General features: G+C 38.3%; 1 protein-coding gene across 1 annotated transcript in view; it reads left to right on the top strand.

Moving 5' to 3' along the window:
- LOC149223840 (cytomatrix protein-like protein) overlaps window positions 1–19,561 on the top strand; it is a 52,146-nt gene extending 32,585 nt beyond the window's left edge. Inside the window, exons 4-5 of the mRNA XM_089383414.1 lie at window positions 18,707–18,780; window positions 18,899–19,561. Of these exons, the coding sequence (XP_089239540.1) occupies window positions 18,707–18,780; window positions 18,899–19,345 (521 nt within the window). The 3' untranslated portion in view covers window positions 19,346–19,561. The remainder of the gene's footprint in view (window positions 1–18,706; window positions 18,781–18,898) is intronic.
- The last annotated feature ends 1,032 nt before the right edge of the window (window positions 19,562–20,593 follow it).

Genomic DNA, 20,593 nt, shown 5'->3' with positions numbered 1-20,593 from the left:
CGTGCCCCCTTTCTACATGAGTGCTTATATTATGGACACAGTGTGTTTCACCTCTGAATTTCCATCTATGGGATGGAAATGGACCCTTCAAGACCCTACCTCGATCCATATTTACCATAAAATCCTCTAGGAGTCCAATTACCAGCCCCATTTTTATAAAATATGCCATGGAATGATGTTACCCTTGTACCAAGTCATTTTTGATGAAAGACCTCCTAGGTTTTCAAGAGAAGCTTTGGATGACCTTACAACTATAGGCAAATGGTTTGGAGAGGAATCATTCACCTATGTTAGGATTTATGGAAGCCTAGCTGCCCCTCATGTCCTCCCTCTCTATGTACCTGATAAGCTCCTAGCCCGAGAAGTTGCCTATCAAACTGTGGGCAATGGCTTAACCAAATCCCTAAAGGAAGCCAAAAAATCTATTTGGCCATCTTTTCCTATTCGTTGTGGAGTTTTTACTTTAGAGAATTTCAGGCATGCAACGCTTGAAATTGATAATATACTGTGTATGAAATTTCCTACTGTTCGGGCTAAGCAGTATGATCCATACAAGGTAGCCCAGAATTTCACATCTCAGGTCAAAGTTCGGCAATTTCAGCAAGAACCTGACGATTTTGATGACTTGTTTGAAACAATCCGAGACTATTGTGCTCAAGACAGAAGAAATCCCTCCCCTAGATGTATTTTACAATCCAAAGCACAGGGTTGTCATGAGCAAATAGAGGAAGAGGAAAAGAACTGAACATTCCCAGGCCTTAGTTTCAGGAAATATACCATTTGATCCACAAACTGGCCCTGCCAATGATCTAACAAGGCTATCGCAGTTCGCAGGAGCATATGCTACAACCACCATGGATAAAGCCTCAGAAGTACAACAATTGATCAAGGAGAAGGATGACAAGATCCTTCAATTAGAACATGCATTACTCAATGCAAAACAAAGTATTGATGAGGGATGGCAGGCACAGGTAAATCAACTGCAAAAAAGCTTTGATGCGATGAAGCTGAGATCAAAAGCAAAAATGATCAATTGCAACAACTCTAGCTCAGGATTGATCAACTCAAAGATAATCCTAAGCTTGAAGATTTCAAGAAGGAAGCAGGGGAGCTTAACACTCTTCTAGCTCAACAACAAGTTGTCTTTTGCCAAAAGTTAACAACAGTCAATGATCTATGTAAGACAAGCGATTCACTGATGAATCAATTGTTCGATCTGAGGACATACTTCGATGACATTGAAGAAAAGATTTTTGACTATATTTCCTGGCAAGACAACGCAGAAGGCATAACAGTCGATCCTCCAAGGATTCAGGACTTAGAAGGAAATCCTTTTTTGGGACTAGGATATGAAAATGAAACAGGCCGAGACAACCATCTTTAGTGCAAGGGACGTCGCAAATAACATCATTGAAACCATTCGTGAGAACCTTTTCAATGCTAATTTGATTCAAGAATGCCCTATAGACGCATTGCCTGATGTCAAAACACTAATGAAACACTGGTAGGATTGGTCCAAGACAAAGGCAAATAACATCAAAAAGTTATCTCAGCTAACTTTTGAACATTATTGGCAACACTTGGTTAAACCGCATAGCCAATGGCTTATGTTACGGTGCTTAACCAATACAACCACCCATATGCTCCCAGTGCTCTCCGATGTAGTTTATGCGGGACATATGCGTTTAAACCTAGCTCATCCTCCAAAGTTAAAGCCCATGATAGATATTTATGAACTTAGGTAGCAAATGAAATGACAACAGGCTTCTCATTCTGGATGATTTGTTCCAACAAACTCTATTTTTGTCTTTTGTTTTTATTTGAAGGATGGTTTGTTTGAACCTCCTCAACATTTCAAGTATTTGCTATTTTTATAGTTAATCCTTTTATTATAAATACCCTTTCATGTCTTTTAGAAAGGGGTTTTGAATTTTTGTAAGAAGACTTGAAGAGTATGAAATTGTTATCTTTGAATGCATTGTGAAAACAACAAAATCTTATATGTGATATGTATTAACAATTAAATTGATTAACTATTTAATCAATTTAATTATATTTCTTGTACTTACTTGAATCGCTAGATGATCTATATTGTGTTGAAGAAAAGTGTAACTAGGTTCAGTATTTGTAAATGTAATTTTGCTCTTTGTACTTGTCAAGAAAAAGAAATATTATTTTATAAATTATTCGAATGAGTTTCTTGCTCATTCCATAGGTCTAGGAAAGTCAAAGAGTCAAAGTCATGTGTAAAAAGCTCTTCTTAAGCATATATGTAAAATGTGTCCTAGTCAAGAACAACCCTCCAAGACAAGAACAATCCTCCAAGACAAGCACGAAGAAGTCTGCCTGCAAAACAATGAAGAAAACAATTAAGTCGGTCTCAAAATGTATATTGAAGAACAATCATGTTGGCTCAGTTAAAGTGACATGTCTAGTCATGAATACAAGTCGGCTTACCCACACACAAACCACTATATATACCCTGCTGGGGTCACCACAGGAAATACATATTCGGATACCTCTGAAACTTCGGGTGGTGCAGGAATCTCGGTCAACCACAGGGGGACAGACTCTACAGATAAGTAACTCAGATTCTCTTGGATGGGTACAGGGATCTAATCTGCATTACAGGAGGACACTGTCTCGTGGAAATCTTCAGTGAGCAGATTACAATCTTAGCCTAACTATGATGATAATCTCGGTGCAAGTGTACAATCACTGTTTCTGTATAAATAAGATAGTGAAGATCAAAGTGCTAATCACTGTCTTGACATATCAGATGGAGAGGATACACTCACTGTCTCGACACAATTGTGATCTCACAAATAATACATTCTCATCATACTAAACGCAGTCAAGACCTCAACATAATGACAATCATCATCTCGATCATAATCCTAATGAAAACAAGGTCATAATGAAGATTTCGGTGCATGGAATCAAGGTCGTGATGAAGATTTCAATGAAGGAATAGTCATGATGCAACAAGTGGTGCAGTAGTGATGGCATCAATGGTGAAGCAACAATGTTGATGATGATCTCAGTGGTAAGGAGAGGATTGGTGTCTTGGTCTTAGAGTGGCCTAGTAGGTCAAGGGTCATGGTCTTGGTATTCGTCAATTGGAATCTCTATAAGAAGAATTATATGCGGGGTTTCCTTTCCAAGAGGGAGAGGTTTTGGCCCTGGCAGAATGCCAACATCTTGTGTTCTTGTTTCTTTGTTTTTGGTAGCTATTTGATGAAATAAGAAACACACACTCTAACAATGTCAAAGAGAAGATTGTGCTAATAAGAAAATTAAAAATGCCTCTCAAATAGCTATCATGCCTAAAAGAATCTTATTAATGCTAAATGCCCTAGATTCTTCAACATGTTATCAGAGCTATGGTTGCAGTCTAAGGAAGGGCAGAAAAAAGACAGACAAAGATATGTCTTCGAGGACATCAAAGCAAGTTGGAAGGTTTGAAGGAGCAAGTCTACAACAGTACATGGAATATCAACTTCAATGATTACAGTCATGCATTTAACTCATGTTCAATTTGATGGAGTATATTAGTACCATTCCTGGGATCCTCACTTCTTGATCACTAAACCTTCTCTATGAAATAAATTACAGTCTTGGAATATATGGTAGAATTGATCCTAGGAGTGCCTCTCACAATCCATATTATACCACTGTCTCAATGTAGTCACTGCAAATCTCTCTATACAATGCCTCTCTACACAAAGACATCACTGTCTCGATACAGTGTCATAACAAAATACTTGTCACAGTCTCATATCTTAAACAACATGATGCTCAGATCAAAACATAAGCCTCTCTATATCACTATCATGGTTTGGATAATGCTCGATGTAGGTGTTTGCTGATGCACTCCAAGGAATACTGAGTGTGATAAAGTCCACTTGTGGGATAGCAGTATCACTAGCATGTCAACAATGTGCTCAAATACCTTAAAGATGAATTGGGAGTCAAGATGATCCCAAGATCATAAAGCAGTCTCGGTGATGTCAAGATCACAAATGTCATGATGCTAGAAGGTCTCCAAAGAAGTTTTGGTAAAAGGATACTAGTGGTTCATGATGGGAAGCTCAAGCAAAAGAAGCATCAAGGTGAAGATCTCCTCTTCACATGCCAAGTAAGTATCTTTCATGTTTTTGGTTTAATAACTTTGTTTTGCAAGGAAATAGAAATATTGGAGGATAGCCATAGTCCTCATGAAAAAGGTCCTTGCATAAAATAAGGAGGATTGTCATAATCCTCATAGAAAAGAGAAATCATTGATGTCTATGGAAAGGTCTCTGAAGGTCAAACAATACTTGAATGTATCAAGAGACTCATAGGAATCATATGAAATCACTCAAAGGTCCTCACATGCTAAAAGAGGAGACATAAAGAGAGATATATGAAATTCTAGAAGATATATTCTTTGAAATTATAGTAAAGAAGGTCACATCACTTAGACCTACACGAAAGCTTGATCCTCAAGCAAAGCAAGACATAATAAGTATAGCTAAGACTCAATGCTATAGAAAGATTTGGAAGTTCATATCACTGAAAAATGGAGGAAGCTCAAGAAAAGGGCCAAGGGAAGAGGGAGTAACAAATCTCTCCTATGAGTAAGATAGTATCCCTTACAAAAAATGTCCTATCATAAGCTCCTAAATCTTGTGCTATAAGATATGACGATGATAATAAGATGCATCATGGCATCATGGAAGCATTAGAAACAAGAGCTTGTGACATCACCATGGGAATCATGAAAGACAAAATCCATGGCAAACAAACATGTAGGATATAGCTCTTGGGAACCTCAGTAGGCATTGAAGGAAAGGAAGAAGTCATCTAGGACAAGGCTTATCATACAAGAAACATTTTCTAGTTGGGGATATACAAGTTCCTCAAATTTCTCTGATGGAAACCTCATCGTAGGGTTCACTAATCTAGAGAGGAAGCAAGTGTTTCAACAAGAACTCCAACTTATGAAATCCATGAGATGATGATGTGATGACATGAAGCAGATCAAGGGATTGAAGAACTTTTCAATCAAGGAAGCTGCTGGAAGAAGCCTTGATGACTTGAAGGTAAAATAAGGTATGTATGCTTGTGTTTAATATTATAATGTCATGTCATATGGTTGCAGGTAACATGGATCATTGCTTCTATCTTAAGAAGCATGATCAAGAGAAAAAGGATCTCCTCCTCTGAAAGGATGCAAGAAGGCATAAGTCACACTAGATGAAATCAACATAATATGTCCTCATATGAAGTATTCGGTGATAGACTACAATGAAGAAACTTTGATTGAAAGCTACTAGGAATGGAATGTGTGAGGAAGGAAGAGATCGTGAGATATGCAACCATGATGAAGGCAATCAACATCCAAAATACCAAGAAGATTTGACTAGGAAATCTCTTGGAAAGATATGAAGACTCTGATGAAAGTCTGAAAAAGATGGAGACCCTTGACAATGGATATCTTTGGGAGATGTGTCAATATGTGTGCAGGACGCTGATACCTACAAGAAGATGCCACGATGAAGAGCCATCTCGTAAGGTATGATTTAATTTAATATGATGTTTTGATTTATTATCTGGATAATGCGGGACTACTTAAACAAGAGTTGTAAATACAAGTACAACTAGCATTCATGTGGTGGATGGAAGAAGCATGATGAGAAAGAAGTAGTCATATAATGAAGGTTCCAGATATGAAGAAGGCCACTTTCCATGAAGAAAGGAATGACATGATGAACTAAGGAGGAAAGTGATTGATGGTTGTTTCCCTACAAGGAAGAATCTCAACTAAATTTCATGACATCAAGGAGAGAAGTTGATCAAGCAGCTGAAGGACCCACGAAGAAAGAAGTTGTTGATGTATAGAAGAGTCCCTCGCTAAGAGGGAGCTCTGACAGGTCCCTGATCAAGAGGGAGCTTGGATTGGATCACCCTTGATTAAAAAGAAGTGACAATTGTGTTTTTTTCTTTTCTATTTTCATGTGTCATGCACTAGACCAAGACTAACAACCATAAGTCTAGGTGAAGGCCATGAAGAGAAATGAAGACACATTATATCGTCCCTAGTTGAGAGGGAGAGATAGACACAACATTCTTGTCTTCACTTTGGAAGAAATAATGGAGGATTGGGTAATCATCTAGCATCCGATGCTCTTTGAGGATGTGTAGGGCATTCAAGACAAGAGTAGGCAAGAGGACCAATATTTTTTGAGGGCTAGGAACCCAAGATAAGAATAATCCTAGAAGGTCATACTCAATGAACACCTGAGTGGGTATGTACCTTGAGAGAAAATGATGAAGGTGTCTATAGTCATTGGTCTCGCTAGCATTGTAGCTCATGATCTCGTGGAGAGATGGAGCTGTTAGTCAAGGCCTTGCACTGTGACAATAGTGGTTGATATGATGCTATACAGATGGGTTACCAATCCGATTCTTCTTATGAGGAATTCTTCAGATTGAGAATGACCAAGTACCATTGTAAATACCTCCCTAGTTAAGAGGGTGTGTTGAAGAAAAGTGTAACTAGGTTCGATATTTGTAAATGTAATTTTGCCCTTTGTACTTGTCAAGAAAAAGAAATATTATTTTGTAAATTATTCGAATGAGTTTCTTGCTCATTCCATAGGTCTAGGAAAGCCAAAGAGTCAAAGTCATGTGTAAAAAGCTCTTCTTGAGCATATATGTAAAATGTATACTAGTCAAGAACAACCCTCCAAGACAAGCACAATCCTCCAAGACAAGCACGAAGAAGTTTGCCTGCAAAACAATGAAGAAAACAATTAAGTCGGTCTCAAAATGTATATTGAAGAACAGTCATGTCGGCTTAGTTAAAGTGACATGTCTAGTCATGAATACAAGTCATCTTACCTACACACAGACCACTATATATACCCCGCTGGGGTCACCACAGGAAACACATACAGATACCTTTGAAACTTCGGATGGTGTAGCAATCTCGGTCAACCACAAGAGGACAGACACTATGGATAAGTAACTCAGATTCTCTTGGATGGGTACAGGGATCTAATCCGCATTACAGGAGGACATTGTCTCATGGAAAACTTCAGTGAGCAGATTACAGTCTTAGCCTAACTATGATGATAATCTCGGTGCAAGTGTACAATCACTGTTTCAATATAAATAAGATAATGAAGATCACAATGCTAATCACTGTCTCGACATATCAGATGGAGAGGATGCACTCACTGTCTCGATACAATTGTAATCTCACAAGTAATACACTCTCAGCATATTAAATGCAGTTAAGACCTCAACATAATGACAATCATCATCTCAATCATAATCCTAATGAAGACAAGGTCATAATGAAGATTTCAGTGCATGGAATCAAGGTTGTGATGAAGATTTCAATGAAGGAATAGTCATGGTGCAACAAGTGGTGCAATAGTGATGGCTTCAATGGTGAAGCAACAGTGTTGATAATGATCTCAGCAGTAAGGAGAGGATTGGTGTCTTGGTCTTGGAGTGGCCTAGTAGGTTAAGGGTCATGGTCTTGGTATTTGTCAATTGGAATCTTTATAAGAAGAATTATGTGCGGGTTTTCTTCTCCAAGAGGGAGAGGTTTTGGCTTTGGCAAAATACCAACATCTTGTGTTCTTGTTTCTTTATTTTTGGTAGCTATTTGATGAAATAAGAAACACACACTCTAACAATGTCAAAGAGAAGATTGTGCTAATAAGAAAGTTAAAAATGCCTCCCAAATAGTTATCATGCCTAGAAGAATCTTATTAATGTTAACTGCCCTAGATTCTTCAACATATTGTTTAGCATATTAGAGAGTCTTTCCATCGCACATATAAAGATAAGTTAAATCTAGAGAAATAGATAGCTAGTAATATATATAAGTTTGTATTTCTGTATTTCTATTCATCGCAACCATTTCACCTACATTATATTTCAAATTCCATTATATACTCTTAAAGTGAAACTGGTCCCATTATCCCCAGTCAGAGCCACTATTCCAAACGGAAAAGGAACGGTTTTCAAGTTCTCGATCGGATGGTTATCTCCAATGTTGAGGCATCGACCTTTCAAGGCTTCAACAGGTGGCTATGTGGCAGATGTTGTGGAGATTGTGTTGATAAATCTAGGGCAGTCAATTAGGGTGATTATTAAATAGATTTCTTTGTAATTCTTGACATTTTCTTGTGAGCTATATTACAGCATTAGCATTATTATTTAGTTCTGTTCATCATCAAGACAAATGCCAATAATGTGATCACAAAGCAAACACAAGAACACCAGATGTAGGTTGCTAGCTAGGGCTAAAACCTCTCCAAGAGAGGAAGACCCACAAAAATCTCTTATAAAATTTCAATGAAGACTTCTTGACCTTGACCTTGACCTTGACCAAACCTTACAAGAGATGAGCCAACCAAACCCTTAAACAATTTCTCTGCAAAACAAGACTGAGGAAACCCTAGGTTATCCTCCAAAACTCGCATGTGTGGGCAACAGGGACAATTTTTCTTCCTTAATCAATTCGCCGATATCCAAAGAACTTTCGCTGGCTTCCAAGAGAACTTCGCTCTCCTTCTTTCTTCCTTCCCTAGACTTAGCTAGAAAACAAAGATACTTCACTTGATTGATGTCTCGCAAATGAGGTTAGGCTCTTCTTTATATAGCCTTTCAAAAGAGTGAATTTAGGCCTCCTTGGGTCGACATGAAGAGTGTTGGCCGACTCACCCCTTAGAGGCTTCTAGACATCACATTTTACAATAATAATTTTTCTTTTGTGATACATGAGCCCTCTACGGGATAGTACGTCATGACTTTGACCTTTTGACTTGTCAACAAGACCCCTAGAGCACTCAATGGGTGCTTTGACCTAGGACTACAACATGATGGGCAAGAAACCCATTTTAATAATAATAATTATCTTTTACTTTCTTTTTCTTTTCACAAGTACATCAATAATTACATCAAGTCATGACTCCAATTTATGAAGACCGACACTAGTTACATTTCGGCACTCCCTCTTAACTAGGGAGGTACTCATAACTGACCACAGGTACAAGGACATTACTTCCATTGAATTATTCTCATAAGAAGAGTCAGATTGGTAAGCCATCTTAAGTATCAACATTATGATCAATATACAACCAACATTGTCAACATAGCAAGGCCTTGAATAACAAGCTCTATCTCTCAATAGATCAAAGCACAATGTTGGGAGGTTTTATGTGGGACACCACACTACCTCTCAAGGCACCCCATCCAGATGTTTACAAGGTATGTCCTTCTAGGACAATTCCTCTCTTGGATTAACACATCCTCAAGGAATTTCCTCTTTGTCTACTCTTACCTATTGGATGCCCTACCTCATCCTCAAAGAGTATCGGTTACCAGACTACTTCTTATCCTTGATTTCAAATCCTCAAAGGAGTATCTGTCTCAAATGCTTACCCATCTTTCGGACGCCATTCTCTCCTCATGGCTTTCACTAAGACTTACGATTGTTAGTCCTGGTCTAGTGCATGACACATGAAATAGAGAACTATATCCATCACTCCCTCTCAAATAGGGAGAACCTCACTCTCAACTAGGGAGAAGTGTCAATCATCAGCTACTATGATAGTAGTTCTCAGGGCTCTATCGTTATCATCACACGTGCGAGCTTTCTTACAGGGCCCTCTATATACAACTTCATCATGGAGCCTTTCTTCTTCATAACTTCTTTGTAGGGCATAGGCCATCTTCTTCATCACTTCCCTTCAACAAACCATAATGTTGAACCAACAATCATGTCATCCTTTTTCTTCCTCAGAAAGTGATCTTTTAGTCCACATCTGGTTATCCTTCATATAACTACCTCTTTCATGTCATGCTTCTTTCAAGATCTTCTAATCACATGAGTACTAGTTGTAGGTGACATTCTACAACCCTCTTTCGGTAGCCTTGTTTCAACTCAACTAGATGAGTTCAAATATAAAAATTGAACATCAAATTAAAGTTACCTTTTTATGATGGCCCTTTGTTATATCATCATCTTCATCAAGAACTAATGATGAACATGGCTCCATCTTGAACATTTGGAAAGTGATCAGGACATGACCATCAAACTATCTACAACCTGCTATCATATCTGTCATCTTGCTGTATATCAACTCGGACCAAAAACCAAGGCAACAACGAAATAGCAAGATCAAAGTGAACCTTCTTCATATAGCAGGAGCGTGCAGAACTTAACAGTATATCATGTCTTTTTCAACATCATGGTCTTCTTTCAAATTTCATTAGTCTTTAGTGGAACATATCTTGGCCAATCATCTAGCCCTACTCCTCATTTTTAGGATGAGGTCCATCGTGCTGCAACTGAACCAACAAGCTTCTTAAGAGGTTTGCTCTAAGAACATATAGAATGGATCATGGTCATTCTTCCAAGCTGAAGAAGTCACCTCATGACATCACAAAGGAGGATCCAAAAATGATCCTTATTATTGACTTGCAACAAAAATCTTTATATCAGCTAGTTGACTGTTATATCAGGTTTTTGAATTCTATTTTACACTGCTACTCATTCTTTTCAGGCATCCACAATCCCATGATTATGAATCTGTCCTTATACATCAAAGTGCTCAAGGATCCAAGGGTCCTTACGGTTCCCTCCTTCCATCATGCTTACCAAGACAGAGGATCAATTCATCCTTCTTTCTTTACTTCTTGTACCTTCATCTTTCATTGACAAGTACACCCAAGCGAAGTATACAATAAAAAAACATGATGTCAATCTTGTGAATCTAGGGTTACCATGAAACTTAGAGGTTGAATTCCTAGGGTTTTCAAGTGATAACCCTAGACCAAGGGTTTTATATATAACTTATCAACCTTATCCATGCCTACTAGACAAGAGCCCTAGGTTGTGCACAAACCCTAAAGATAGAGGGTTAGGGTTTCTTTGAGGGAACATAATTAGGATTTCCATATGACAAGGGTTTGACTTGTGTCAACAATTTGAACAACAAACCCTAGAACCATACAATCAACCAACCCTACAACAATATATGTTGGACCCTTAACAAAAAATATGCCATACATACCTCATGGTTACATACCTTTCATATGCTGTTTGACTAGCCCTCTGATCCCTTCAAACTCAAGATTATATGCCTTCGCTTTACAAGAATAGGTCTGCAACCTTGTTTCATAGATTTGAGAACCATGAAGAAGAAGATTAATACAATGAATCCAAAGCTTTGATTGCTTGATTGCCGAATTTGGTTTAAGTAGTGAAGTTCTTCTAGCTATCCGACCATCTCCAAAATTTTTTCGCTCCTTCAAACACACAACTTTCATGCCTACGATCTTTTTAGAGTAGGTCTACAATTTTGTTACAGAGAAGAGGGTTGAAAAGAGGTGCCCAGAACTTCGATTTGATTGACAGTGTGCTCGGCCTAGAAAGGGCTATTAGGAATGCCTCTCGATCTTCTAGAACAGGGCTTGATTGCCTTCCAAATCCCCTTACTTTTTCTGTGTATGCTAGTGTTCTTATTTCTGCAGTTAGGGCTTGTAATTTAGCCCAGAATATTGATCCTTTAGCCTTCATAAATTCAGTCTAGGGTAAATGATTTCCTTGAGATGATATGACGCCAAACTGATCTTCTTTCTGCCCTCTACCCAAAGCCTTAGCTTTGAAACCATGTTGAGAAATCTAGGGCAGTTAGTTAGGGTGATTATTAAATTGATTTCTCTGTAATTCTTGACATTTTCTTGTGAGCTATATTAGAGCATTAGCATTATTATTTAGTTCTGTTCATCATCAAGACAAATGCCAATAGGAAGATCACAAAGCAAACACAAGAACAATAGATGTAGGTTGCTAGCCAGGGCCAAAACCTCTCCAAGAGAGGAAAACCCACAAAAAATCTCTTCTTATAGAATTTCAATGAAGACTTCTTGACCTTGACCTTGACCTTGACCAAACCTTCCAAGAGATGAGCCAACCAAACCCTTAAACAACTTCTCTGCAAAACAAGACTGAGGAAACCCTAGGTTATCCTCTAAAATTTGCACGTGTGGGCAACAGGGACAATTTTTCTTCCTTAATTAGTTTGCTGATCTCCAAAGAACTTTCGCTAGCTTCCAAGAGAACTTCTCTCTCCTTCTTTATTCCTTGCCTAGACTTCACTAGAAAATAGAGATACTTCACTTGATCGATGTGTCACAAAAGAGGTTAGGCTCTTCTTTATATAGCCTTTCAAAGAGCGAAATTAGGCCTCCTTGGGCCAACATGAAAAGGGCTGACCAACTCATCCCTTAGAGGCTTCTAGACATCACATTTTACAATAATATTTTTTCTTCTTTGTTACATGAGCCCTCCAGGGGCTAGTACATCATGACTTTGACCTTTTGACTTGTCATCAAGACCCTTAGAGCACTCAATGGGTGCTTTGACCTAGGACTACAACATGGTGGGAAAGACACCAATTTCAATAATAATAATTTCCTTTAACAAATATTTTTTCCTTCTTTTTCTTTTGACAAGTACATCAATAATTTCATCAAGTCATGACTCAAGTACAAATTATGAAGACCGACACTAGTTACATTTCAATAGATTGAGCCAAGTAGCTACGAGGAGGCTGCTAATCAGCAGATCTGGAGGGATGCCATGGTGGAGTATGCTTCCATCATGAAGAATGATGTGTGGGAGATAGTGCTGAGACTTGAGGGCAAGCCAGTGGTGACTTCCAGGTGGCTCTACAAGATCAAACATGTTGTAGGTGGCAGCGTGGAGAAGTTCAAAGCTCATTTTGTGGCGCGGGGGTTCTCATAGGTAGAGCGAATTGATTATGAGGAGACCTTCGCACTAGTTGCTCGTTATATCTCCATTAGAGCAGTGATATCTATAGTAGCTGAGATGCACTTGAGGATTCACTAAATGGATGCGAAGACCACCTTTCTCAATGGGGTCATCTAGGAGGAGGTGTACATTAAGCAACCACATGGCTTTGAGGTGCATGGGAGAGAGTCTCATGTGTGTAGGCTTAAGAAAGCCTTATATGGATTGAAGTAGGCGTCGAGAGCATGGTAAGAAATGATAGATGCCTACTTGCAACAGATGGGTTTCTAGAAGAGTGATGTAGATCTGAACCTATACTTGATCATGATTGGTAACGATCCACTCATTCGGGTTCTCTAGGTGGATGCCTTGTTTATTATAGGAGAGGATAGACTCATCTAGCACTGTAAGAGGGACCTTGCTTCAGAGTTTGACATGAATGATATGGGAGTGATGCATTACTTTTTGGGGTTGGAGGTTTGGCAGGAGGATGGGCATATCTTCGTGGGACAGGGCATATATGTAAGAGACATACTAGGCGATCCCGTATGGAGGATTGCAAGCCTATGCCTACTCCGACGATCACCAACTGGAAGAAGCTGCAAGCTTATGATTTCGAGGTGGTGAACCCCACTATATCGTCAGTTGATTGGTTTGTTGATGTATCTGGTCAACACTAGACTGAATATTTGTTTCACAGTCAACACATTGAGCGAGTTTGTGATGGAGCCCAAGAGAGTACACTGGGTGGCTGTGAAACATGTGTTGTGGTACCTAGAGGGCACGATGGACTATGGTTTGGACTATATTTGAGGAGATGGAGTTAGGTTGACTGGTTATACAAATTCAGACTCGGTAGGCAGTGTTAGTGACTAGAAGAGAACTTTTGGATGTTGTTTCATGTTGGGTTCGACAGTGGTGTCATGGTTCAACAACAAGTTGAGATCAGTGGCACTGAGCGTAGCGAAAGCTGAGTATATTGCAGCTAGTCAGGCTAGCTGTGAGGATATTTGGCTTCACAAGATGATATGTGGCTTATTTGGTCAGAGGTTGAGACCAACTACAATATACTGTGATAATCATAGTTGCATCAAACTCACATAGAATTTAGTATTTCATGACCGGTCAAAGAAAATAGAGATCAAGTACTACTTCATCAGGGATTGGGCTCAAAGAGGAGTAATGAGGCTTCAATATATATCCCTGGTAATAGGTTGCAGATATTCTCACCAAGTCATTGCAAGGGGCAAACATGTTTATTTCAATGATAGGATGGGAGTGGTGAGAAACACTTTCCTCGGAAAGAGGGAGTGTTAAAAATAAAGGTGCCAAGGAGGTGTTTCCTATTGCATTAGCCTTTTTGCCTAGGAAGACACTTTAATTACCGTTTTGGCATGTGAATTTATGGGTTATATTAAAATCATGGTGAAAAAGTCACTTTAGGTGGCACATGTACTAGGTACTTTATAATAAGTCACTTTAGGTGGCACATGTACTAGGTACTTTATAATAAGTCACTTTATGTCTTAAAGTGAATGTATGAGGAAAAGTACTAAAGTACTTTCTAATATTGAAGTCATTTTATATTTTAAAGTTGACTTTATGTGGAGAAAAAATACAAGGTACAAAACTAAAGTTATAAAGTGACTAGGAGTCATTAACAAGGGGGGGGGGCACATTAAAAGGGGGTCAAGTGAGGGAATTATCTCCACCATTGATCTCATGGGTTGAGATCTAATCTTAGCCCTTGATCAATAGGGTTAGGGTTCTCCTATTTAATGAGAGATGAAAAGGGAGAAAAAGCTATTGAGCTCATTCATTCATCACATGAGTATTTTGGAGAAGAGAGAGGGAGCAAGGAGAAGAGGAGGAACACAACTGAAGGAGAAGTCTGAAGAGTTTACAACAAAGAAAAATAGAAACTATGACAGGCTTGAGTTCCTAGGAGGTCGAGTTTAAGCCCAAGGAGGGAGCACGAAAATCAAGGAGGCAGCGAGAGCATTTTAGCACATAGTTTTAGGTAGAAACTGAAGTCTGGTTGAAGATTTTTCCTAGTAGAGAAAAGCTATAGGCTGCATGCATTTCTAGAGGTAGTTTGCACAAATTTTGATGCCACTCCTGTAGCAGTCAATGCATTTTTTGGAACAATGGCAGAGAGAGTTTGCATGCAATTCAAGGATAAGACAACAGGTTGATTGGCTCGATTTTCCATGCAGTGAAAGTCTGTCTTAAGGCCCGAATTTCAAGTGAGATAAAAGCAACCAGAAGTCTGAGTTTCTATGCTTTGAACGTTGAACAAGAAGCACAGTCTGTGGTTCAAAAGTCAAGTTGATAGTGGACTTATAGTGGCACTCTTCCTAAGGGAGAGATAAGTACATTTTTGTTGTTAATATCTTTGTAATAATTTTCCCAAGAAGCTAATATTAAATCCTCCTTAGAACTGGTTTTCCCCATTGTGGGGTTTTTTCCTGGGTCTTCGTTGACCAAAAATCATTTTGTAAAAGGTGTATCCAATTCAGTGTGTGCTTCTCATTATTTTCTTATCAGTTGGAAAGAAAAATGCCAAGTGTAGAGTAGTCATGAATGTTGCAAGTTAATTAGCATTATAAGTTTTATATCATGTAACAGTTTGGGGTTGAGGGCATTAAACTTTATGCTAAAACCTTGAAACTGGGAGGGCTACATAACTCAAAAAATTTCTAATTAAGCCTCTTGGAAACTTATGCTGCCACATTAACATGCCCAAGTGGATGATCTCTAACGCCCTCAAGGATTGCAAAATCTAAATGTGGGTTTTGTTCCTCTCATTGAGTAAACCACTTTTGATGTCATGCATGTCACACACAACCGAATGCTTTGCCTAAAAATCCCCCTGGAAGCTTTTCCTGTATTGTTGACAAAGTTTGACCGAGCTGTAACTAGTCACTAGAGGCTCAAATTGGGAAAATTACACATGGCATGGAATTCTCTCATCATGCTCTATAATATGAGATTGGGTTGACTTTTTGACAACCTAGACCATTTTGCATTGGGAATTGTGAACTCCCTCGAAAAATGTGAAAGTTGTCGCAAGAGATTGCGATGTCGTGAGAGATGTCATGACTCATGAGTAATACTACACCAAGGTCAAGGTCACCTACAAACTCTATTCTACAAAAGCAAGGCTCCCAATAAACCACGAGTCCTCATGAGAAGCCTCCCAAGGTCTTGCAATTTGGTTAGGGATGAGATTGCTTAGATGAAGCTTTCAAGGGACAAGGCATGGTTGTCCAATCACAATAGATATAGACTCACTGATAAGACATAGGTCAAGGAGACCTAATACATGGCCTCATATGGTTTTTACAAGGCTTTGACTTGTGACCTTGGGCTTACAATGGTGGTGAATGATGCACTAAAAAAGTCTGTACCCCCACTGACAGAGGGGTAATGCACCCTCGGGTTTTGGCCCCCCACTTCACCCACCTTATCCACTCATGCACTCATCCCTAGGTGTTGAACTCCACTATGAGGACATACTCCCTGCATAAACCTTGTTTATAGCTTGCACACTTGTAAGTTACTAGTGATAGCTTGACTTGGTTAAAGGGTGTCGAGTTGCACAATTTTTGAGGAGATAATATGGATTTGATGAAGACCCATTTGCATAAGAATTTAGGGCACCTCTCAATGAAGGTTCTTTCATGGTTGAATTGGTCAAAGGTGGTTACAAATTCACAAGTATCAAGGGGACACTATCCCTCTTCAAGTCCACATGCATGCATAATTATTATGGTGGATCTAATGTGGACACAAATCACTTTTCTCAAGGGCACACTTGTCAAAGAAATATTTTGATGCTTCATTTTATTCAAAGTTGACTCACAAAAGCACAAAAAACAAGGGTGCACTTGTCTAGAGGATTATTTTGTTGCTACATTGATGTCATGAAGCAAGGAAGCTCAAAGACCAAGGGCAAATGAGTTTTATATTATTTCTTGGTCAAAAAGGTTCTAGAAGAAGCACCCATGCATGACACTGGGCATTTGTAGGTTTATTTTGAGAGCACTCTCTTCATGGAGCTTTACACATCACTTACTCATCTATTTGGAGATTTGACCTATTCCTTTGCTAGGAAATAATATTTTTATTTGAAGGTGGTTATTTTGGGAGAGTTTCCTTATCATGAGGCTTGTACGCTTGGCATCCATGCACACATTTAGGAAAGTGCTCAACCTCATTTGACTAGGCATTTCTATTATTTTATTGAGGTGGTTATATCTTGTAGAGCACCTTGCACATATGGAGGACAAGTGGCTCTATGTATACGCCTTGCATGGGCTAGAAAATTGAGGAAGATGACATGTGGCATTACACTCATCAAGGACATTGTATATAAGTGTTTTCTATGGGGCTTTCTAGCCAATTTGCCCACTTAGGTTATTGTAAATATTTTTAGTATTTTCCTTGGAGATCCTCATAAGAAAAATAATATTTTGTTGTAGATGAGAGTTGAGCTAACAGCCACATGAAGGTTTCTCTCTCCAATTTGTACTTGTGACATTCTTGGTGAATAAAAGAAGCTCTAAATCATTAGAGTTGTAACTATCTTTTCTTTGTCTAAGTAATGCTGTTATATGATACAATTCTTTGTGTGGATGTTTGTTCTAGGTGCAATTGAAGGTTTTATTTCTAGGTGTATGGATGACGAAGACAAAGCAAGGGCCAAAGAAAGGTGTGTCTACCTTTTTCGAAACATGTGGGGTAACGGTTTTCTCTGTCTTATCTCCCTTTCGAGTCATTTACCTTCATGATAAAAATAACCTATTCTACATCAATTGATTAGGTGGATTTGTTGATATTCTTTGGTAGGGGCCACTTTTGAATTTTTTCTTACCTTCTTTAACATTACATTTTAAAGTCAAGCAACCAAATTAGAGTTAAGTCATTCACATCAATTGATTATCTTTTGTCCCCAAATTATGGTGGTTGTATGACATGCCAATTGGTTGCTTATGACTCCATTGCCCAAACAAGGAACTAGTCTCCAACCTTTTAAACTCTCCATTTTCCATTTGTTGCATTTTTCCAACTCAACAAAGCGGACCTAGCAATCCATAGGAAAGCCCTCCTTGGTTAGGATTCCATTTACCCTAGCCCAAAGTGCAGAGGAGAGTTGGTGAGGTGACAGTGGCCAACCTCCTAGCTCCACAAATTTTCACTTAGGTTTTGGGACTTACATATTTGGGTGTGAGATTGTGTGGTAACAAGGCCAAATAATTTTTATTAGCAAGAAGCTTACAATGACAGATAGACAAGCCCTTACAATCACAGGTATGGTAGTCTCATATAACATTGTGTTATATCTGCAAAATGCAAGGACCTTTCAAGAAGCTTGGGATACTGAAAGATTTATACAAGACACAGAATGAAACTGGGGTTCTCTGTTTGAGGGACCAATTATATAGTTTGAGGATGGCACGTGATTCAATTCTTAAGTCTTCTTGCCAGACTGTATAAGAGATCAATTTATAGGTGAAAAGACAGCTAACGATGATCTTGTTTGAATAACACAACATTTTTCTGGAAACATGTAATCTTGGAATTACAGTGATAATATATTCAAAAAGATTTCAGATGCCAGCTTATTTAGTATGTACCATTTTTTTTTTTTTATTGTTTGAACTTGCCTTATAAGATTTGAATGCTAGAATGGTGTCCATATTGTCATTATTTATTGTTACCACTTGTATTTTCGTGAACAGGACTAAATATTATCTACCTTGGCATGTTTAATTTAAAAAAATATAAAACACAAATGCTTATGGCACTCTTTATTTTGACCAGTTTGGCATTAGGAATATACTACTATTTCTAATTTTTGTTGCGAACCCTCGTATGAAACAGACTTTGCATTGGATGATTTGGAAGAACTCCAAACACAAAATGAATTATTGCTGATACAGCTTAAAGAAGAGCAGGTAATATCGTCATTGCTAGCATTTGTTGTCTACCAATGTTTTACTACTAGCTTCTTGTGGTATTGTTTTCTCCTCTTCATCTCTATTGTTTGTTTTGTTTGGCTGGAGGTTTTTCCAGGCTGGAGCTCAAGCTTTGAATGAGAGATTCCTTGAAAGTGAGAAGGAAGCAATAGCTGACCGGCAGAGATCACAGATAATCTTGGAATTAGAGGAAAAAACTCGAAATCTTCAGGAGTCACTTGTTAAGATGGAGAAGGATCATCGTATTGAGATGGGCAAAGTAAAGAGTGATCGTAAAAGGCTTAGTTCTCTTAGGAAGCATGAGGTCTCTGCACTCTTAAGAGAGAGAGACTTCGTTTGGAATCAACTGAAGGTAATGGAAGAAGACTATGTTAACCGTCTAAAAAGCAAAAACCAACAGCTTCAACTTGCTTCTGAGAATATTGTGAATCTTCATTCAACGATAGAAAAGATGCAGCAAGCAAATGATGAAAAGAATGTTGAGTTGACCATATTGAAAGTTGAAATGGGAGAGAAAGAAAGAGAAGATCAGGGATTCAAATAAAGTGATTTGAAAAATTCAATATCGACTGACCCTCTGCAGGAGCTCCAATCTGGTGTGCATATTATGGAGGACAGCAAAAAAAGAGAATAAAATTCTATCTATGGAAGTTTCTGTTGGAATCTCAAACGAATGAAGGGTCTCCAGAATTGCAGTTTGGAGATTAATAGAAAGCTTGGCAATGTTCCAAAAGATGATGAGCTCAATTGTTTACTATTATACATGTTTTTGAGAAATATAATCTCTTTGGCTAAGTTGCCATGCCATGAGGGGTGTATCTATTCTGTCAAAGCAAAAAAGAATGAGCTGAGTTGTTTACTACTATACTTTGTCCAACCAAAAATTATTTAATGATTACATTGGCTGTAATCTGCGAGCTCTCATATGTATATTTGTATAAGCTATTTGATTACAAGAAGTGTGGTGGATATTCTGTGTGAGTTTTTGTTATATCCCTTTAATACCATATGTTGAGTGATAGACATTTTGACTGTGATTAGTTACATTCTGCAGTATTTGTGATAGAAAAGAAGCACGAGTAAGATTGCTTTGAGCATCTCTTTTTATTTATACTTAAATGGGTTGAAGGGATCCCGATTGTTCAAGTAATCTATGGTGTTTCACCTTCATTGATTTGTAGTCAAGACAGATGCCAGTGAAGAACAATGCTACGTCTAAATATAAGATATATCATACTTTGAACACTGAGATTGGAGAGATTTCTGATTGATCTGATCTTGCCAAATAATCACTTCTTAGCAAAGGAGTCATAGAAATAAAATATGTTTTCTCAGTGCCAATATTCTACTCATAATTATTATGTACATGTACCTGTTTTGGAAGGCTGCTATTAACATGTTAGTTGCTTGATGACCACTTTCAGATTAAATGAAAAATAATGCGGGAGAGTCTAAAGAAAGCAATGATGAGGTAGTTGAGGAAATGAGTTTTTCAATTACTTACCAGAGAGCTGAAATATGAGTGGAAGTGGGTTGTGCTAAGGTTGAAAGTTTGGGACACAGTCTGCTTTTGGTGCTATCAAATATTTTAAATTTTAATATATTTTTTTTGAAGCATTTTAGTATGTCAACAGCTAGAGATTTTAATCTATTGGGGTAAAAATCTGTGATAAATATATGGGAAAATCCCAATTTATACTTTATTCCCTTTCACATGCTCTAATATGGCTAACATGCATGCAGTGGTAAGCAGCACTTTGAGTGGACAGCTGCAAATTAGGGTGTTGGGATA

Source organism: Pinus tabuliformis, chromosome Q (genome assembly GCF_031772625.1).
Source record: "Pinus tabuliformis cultivar Carrire ecotype Pingquan chromosome Q, CPIR1, whole genome shotgun sequence".
In the NCBI taxonomy this organism is placed as follows: domain Eukaryota; kingdom Viridiplantae; phylum Streptophyta; class Pinopsida; order Pinales; family Pinaceae; genus Pinus; species Pinus tabuliformis.
This window is presented reverse-complemented; position numbering and strand designations above follow the sequence as displayed.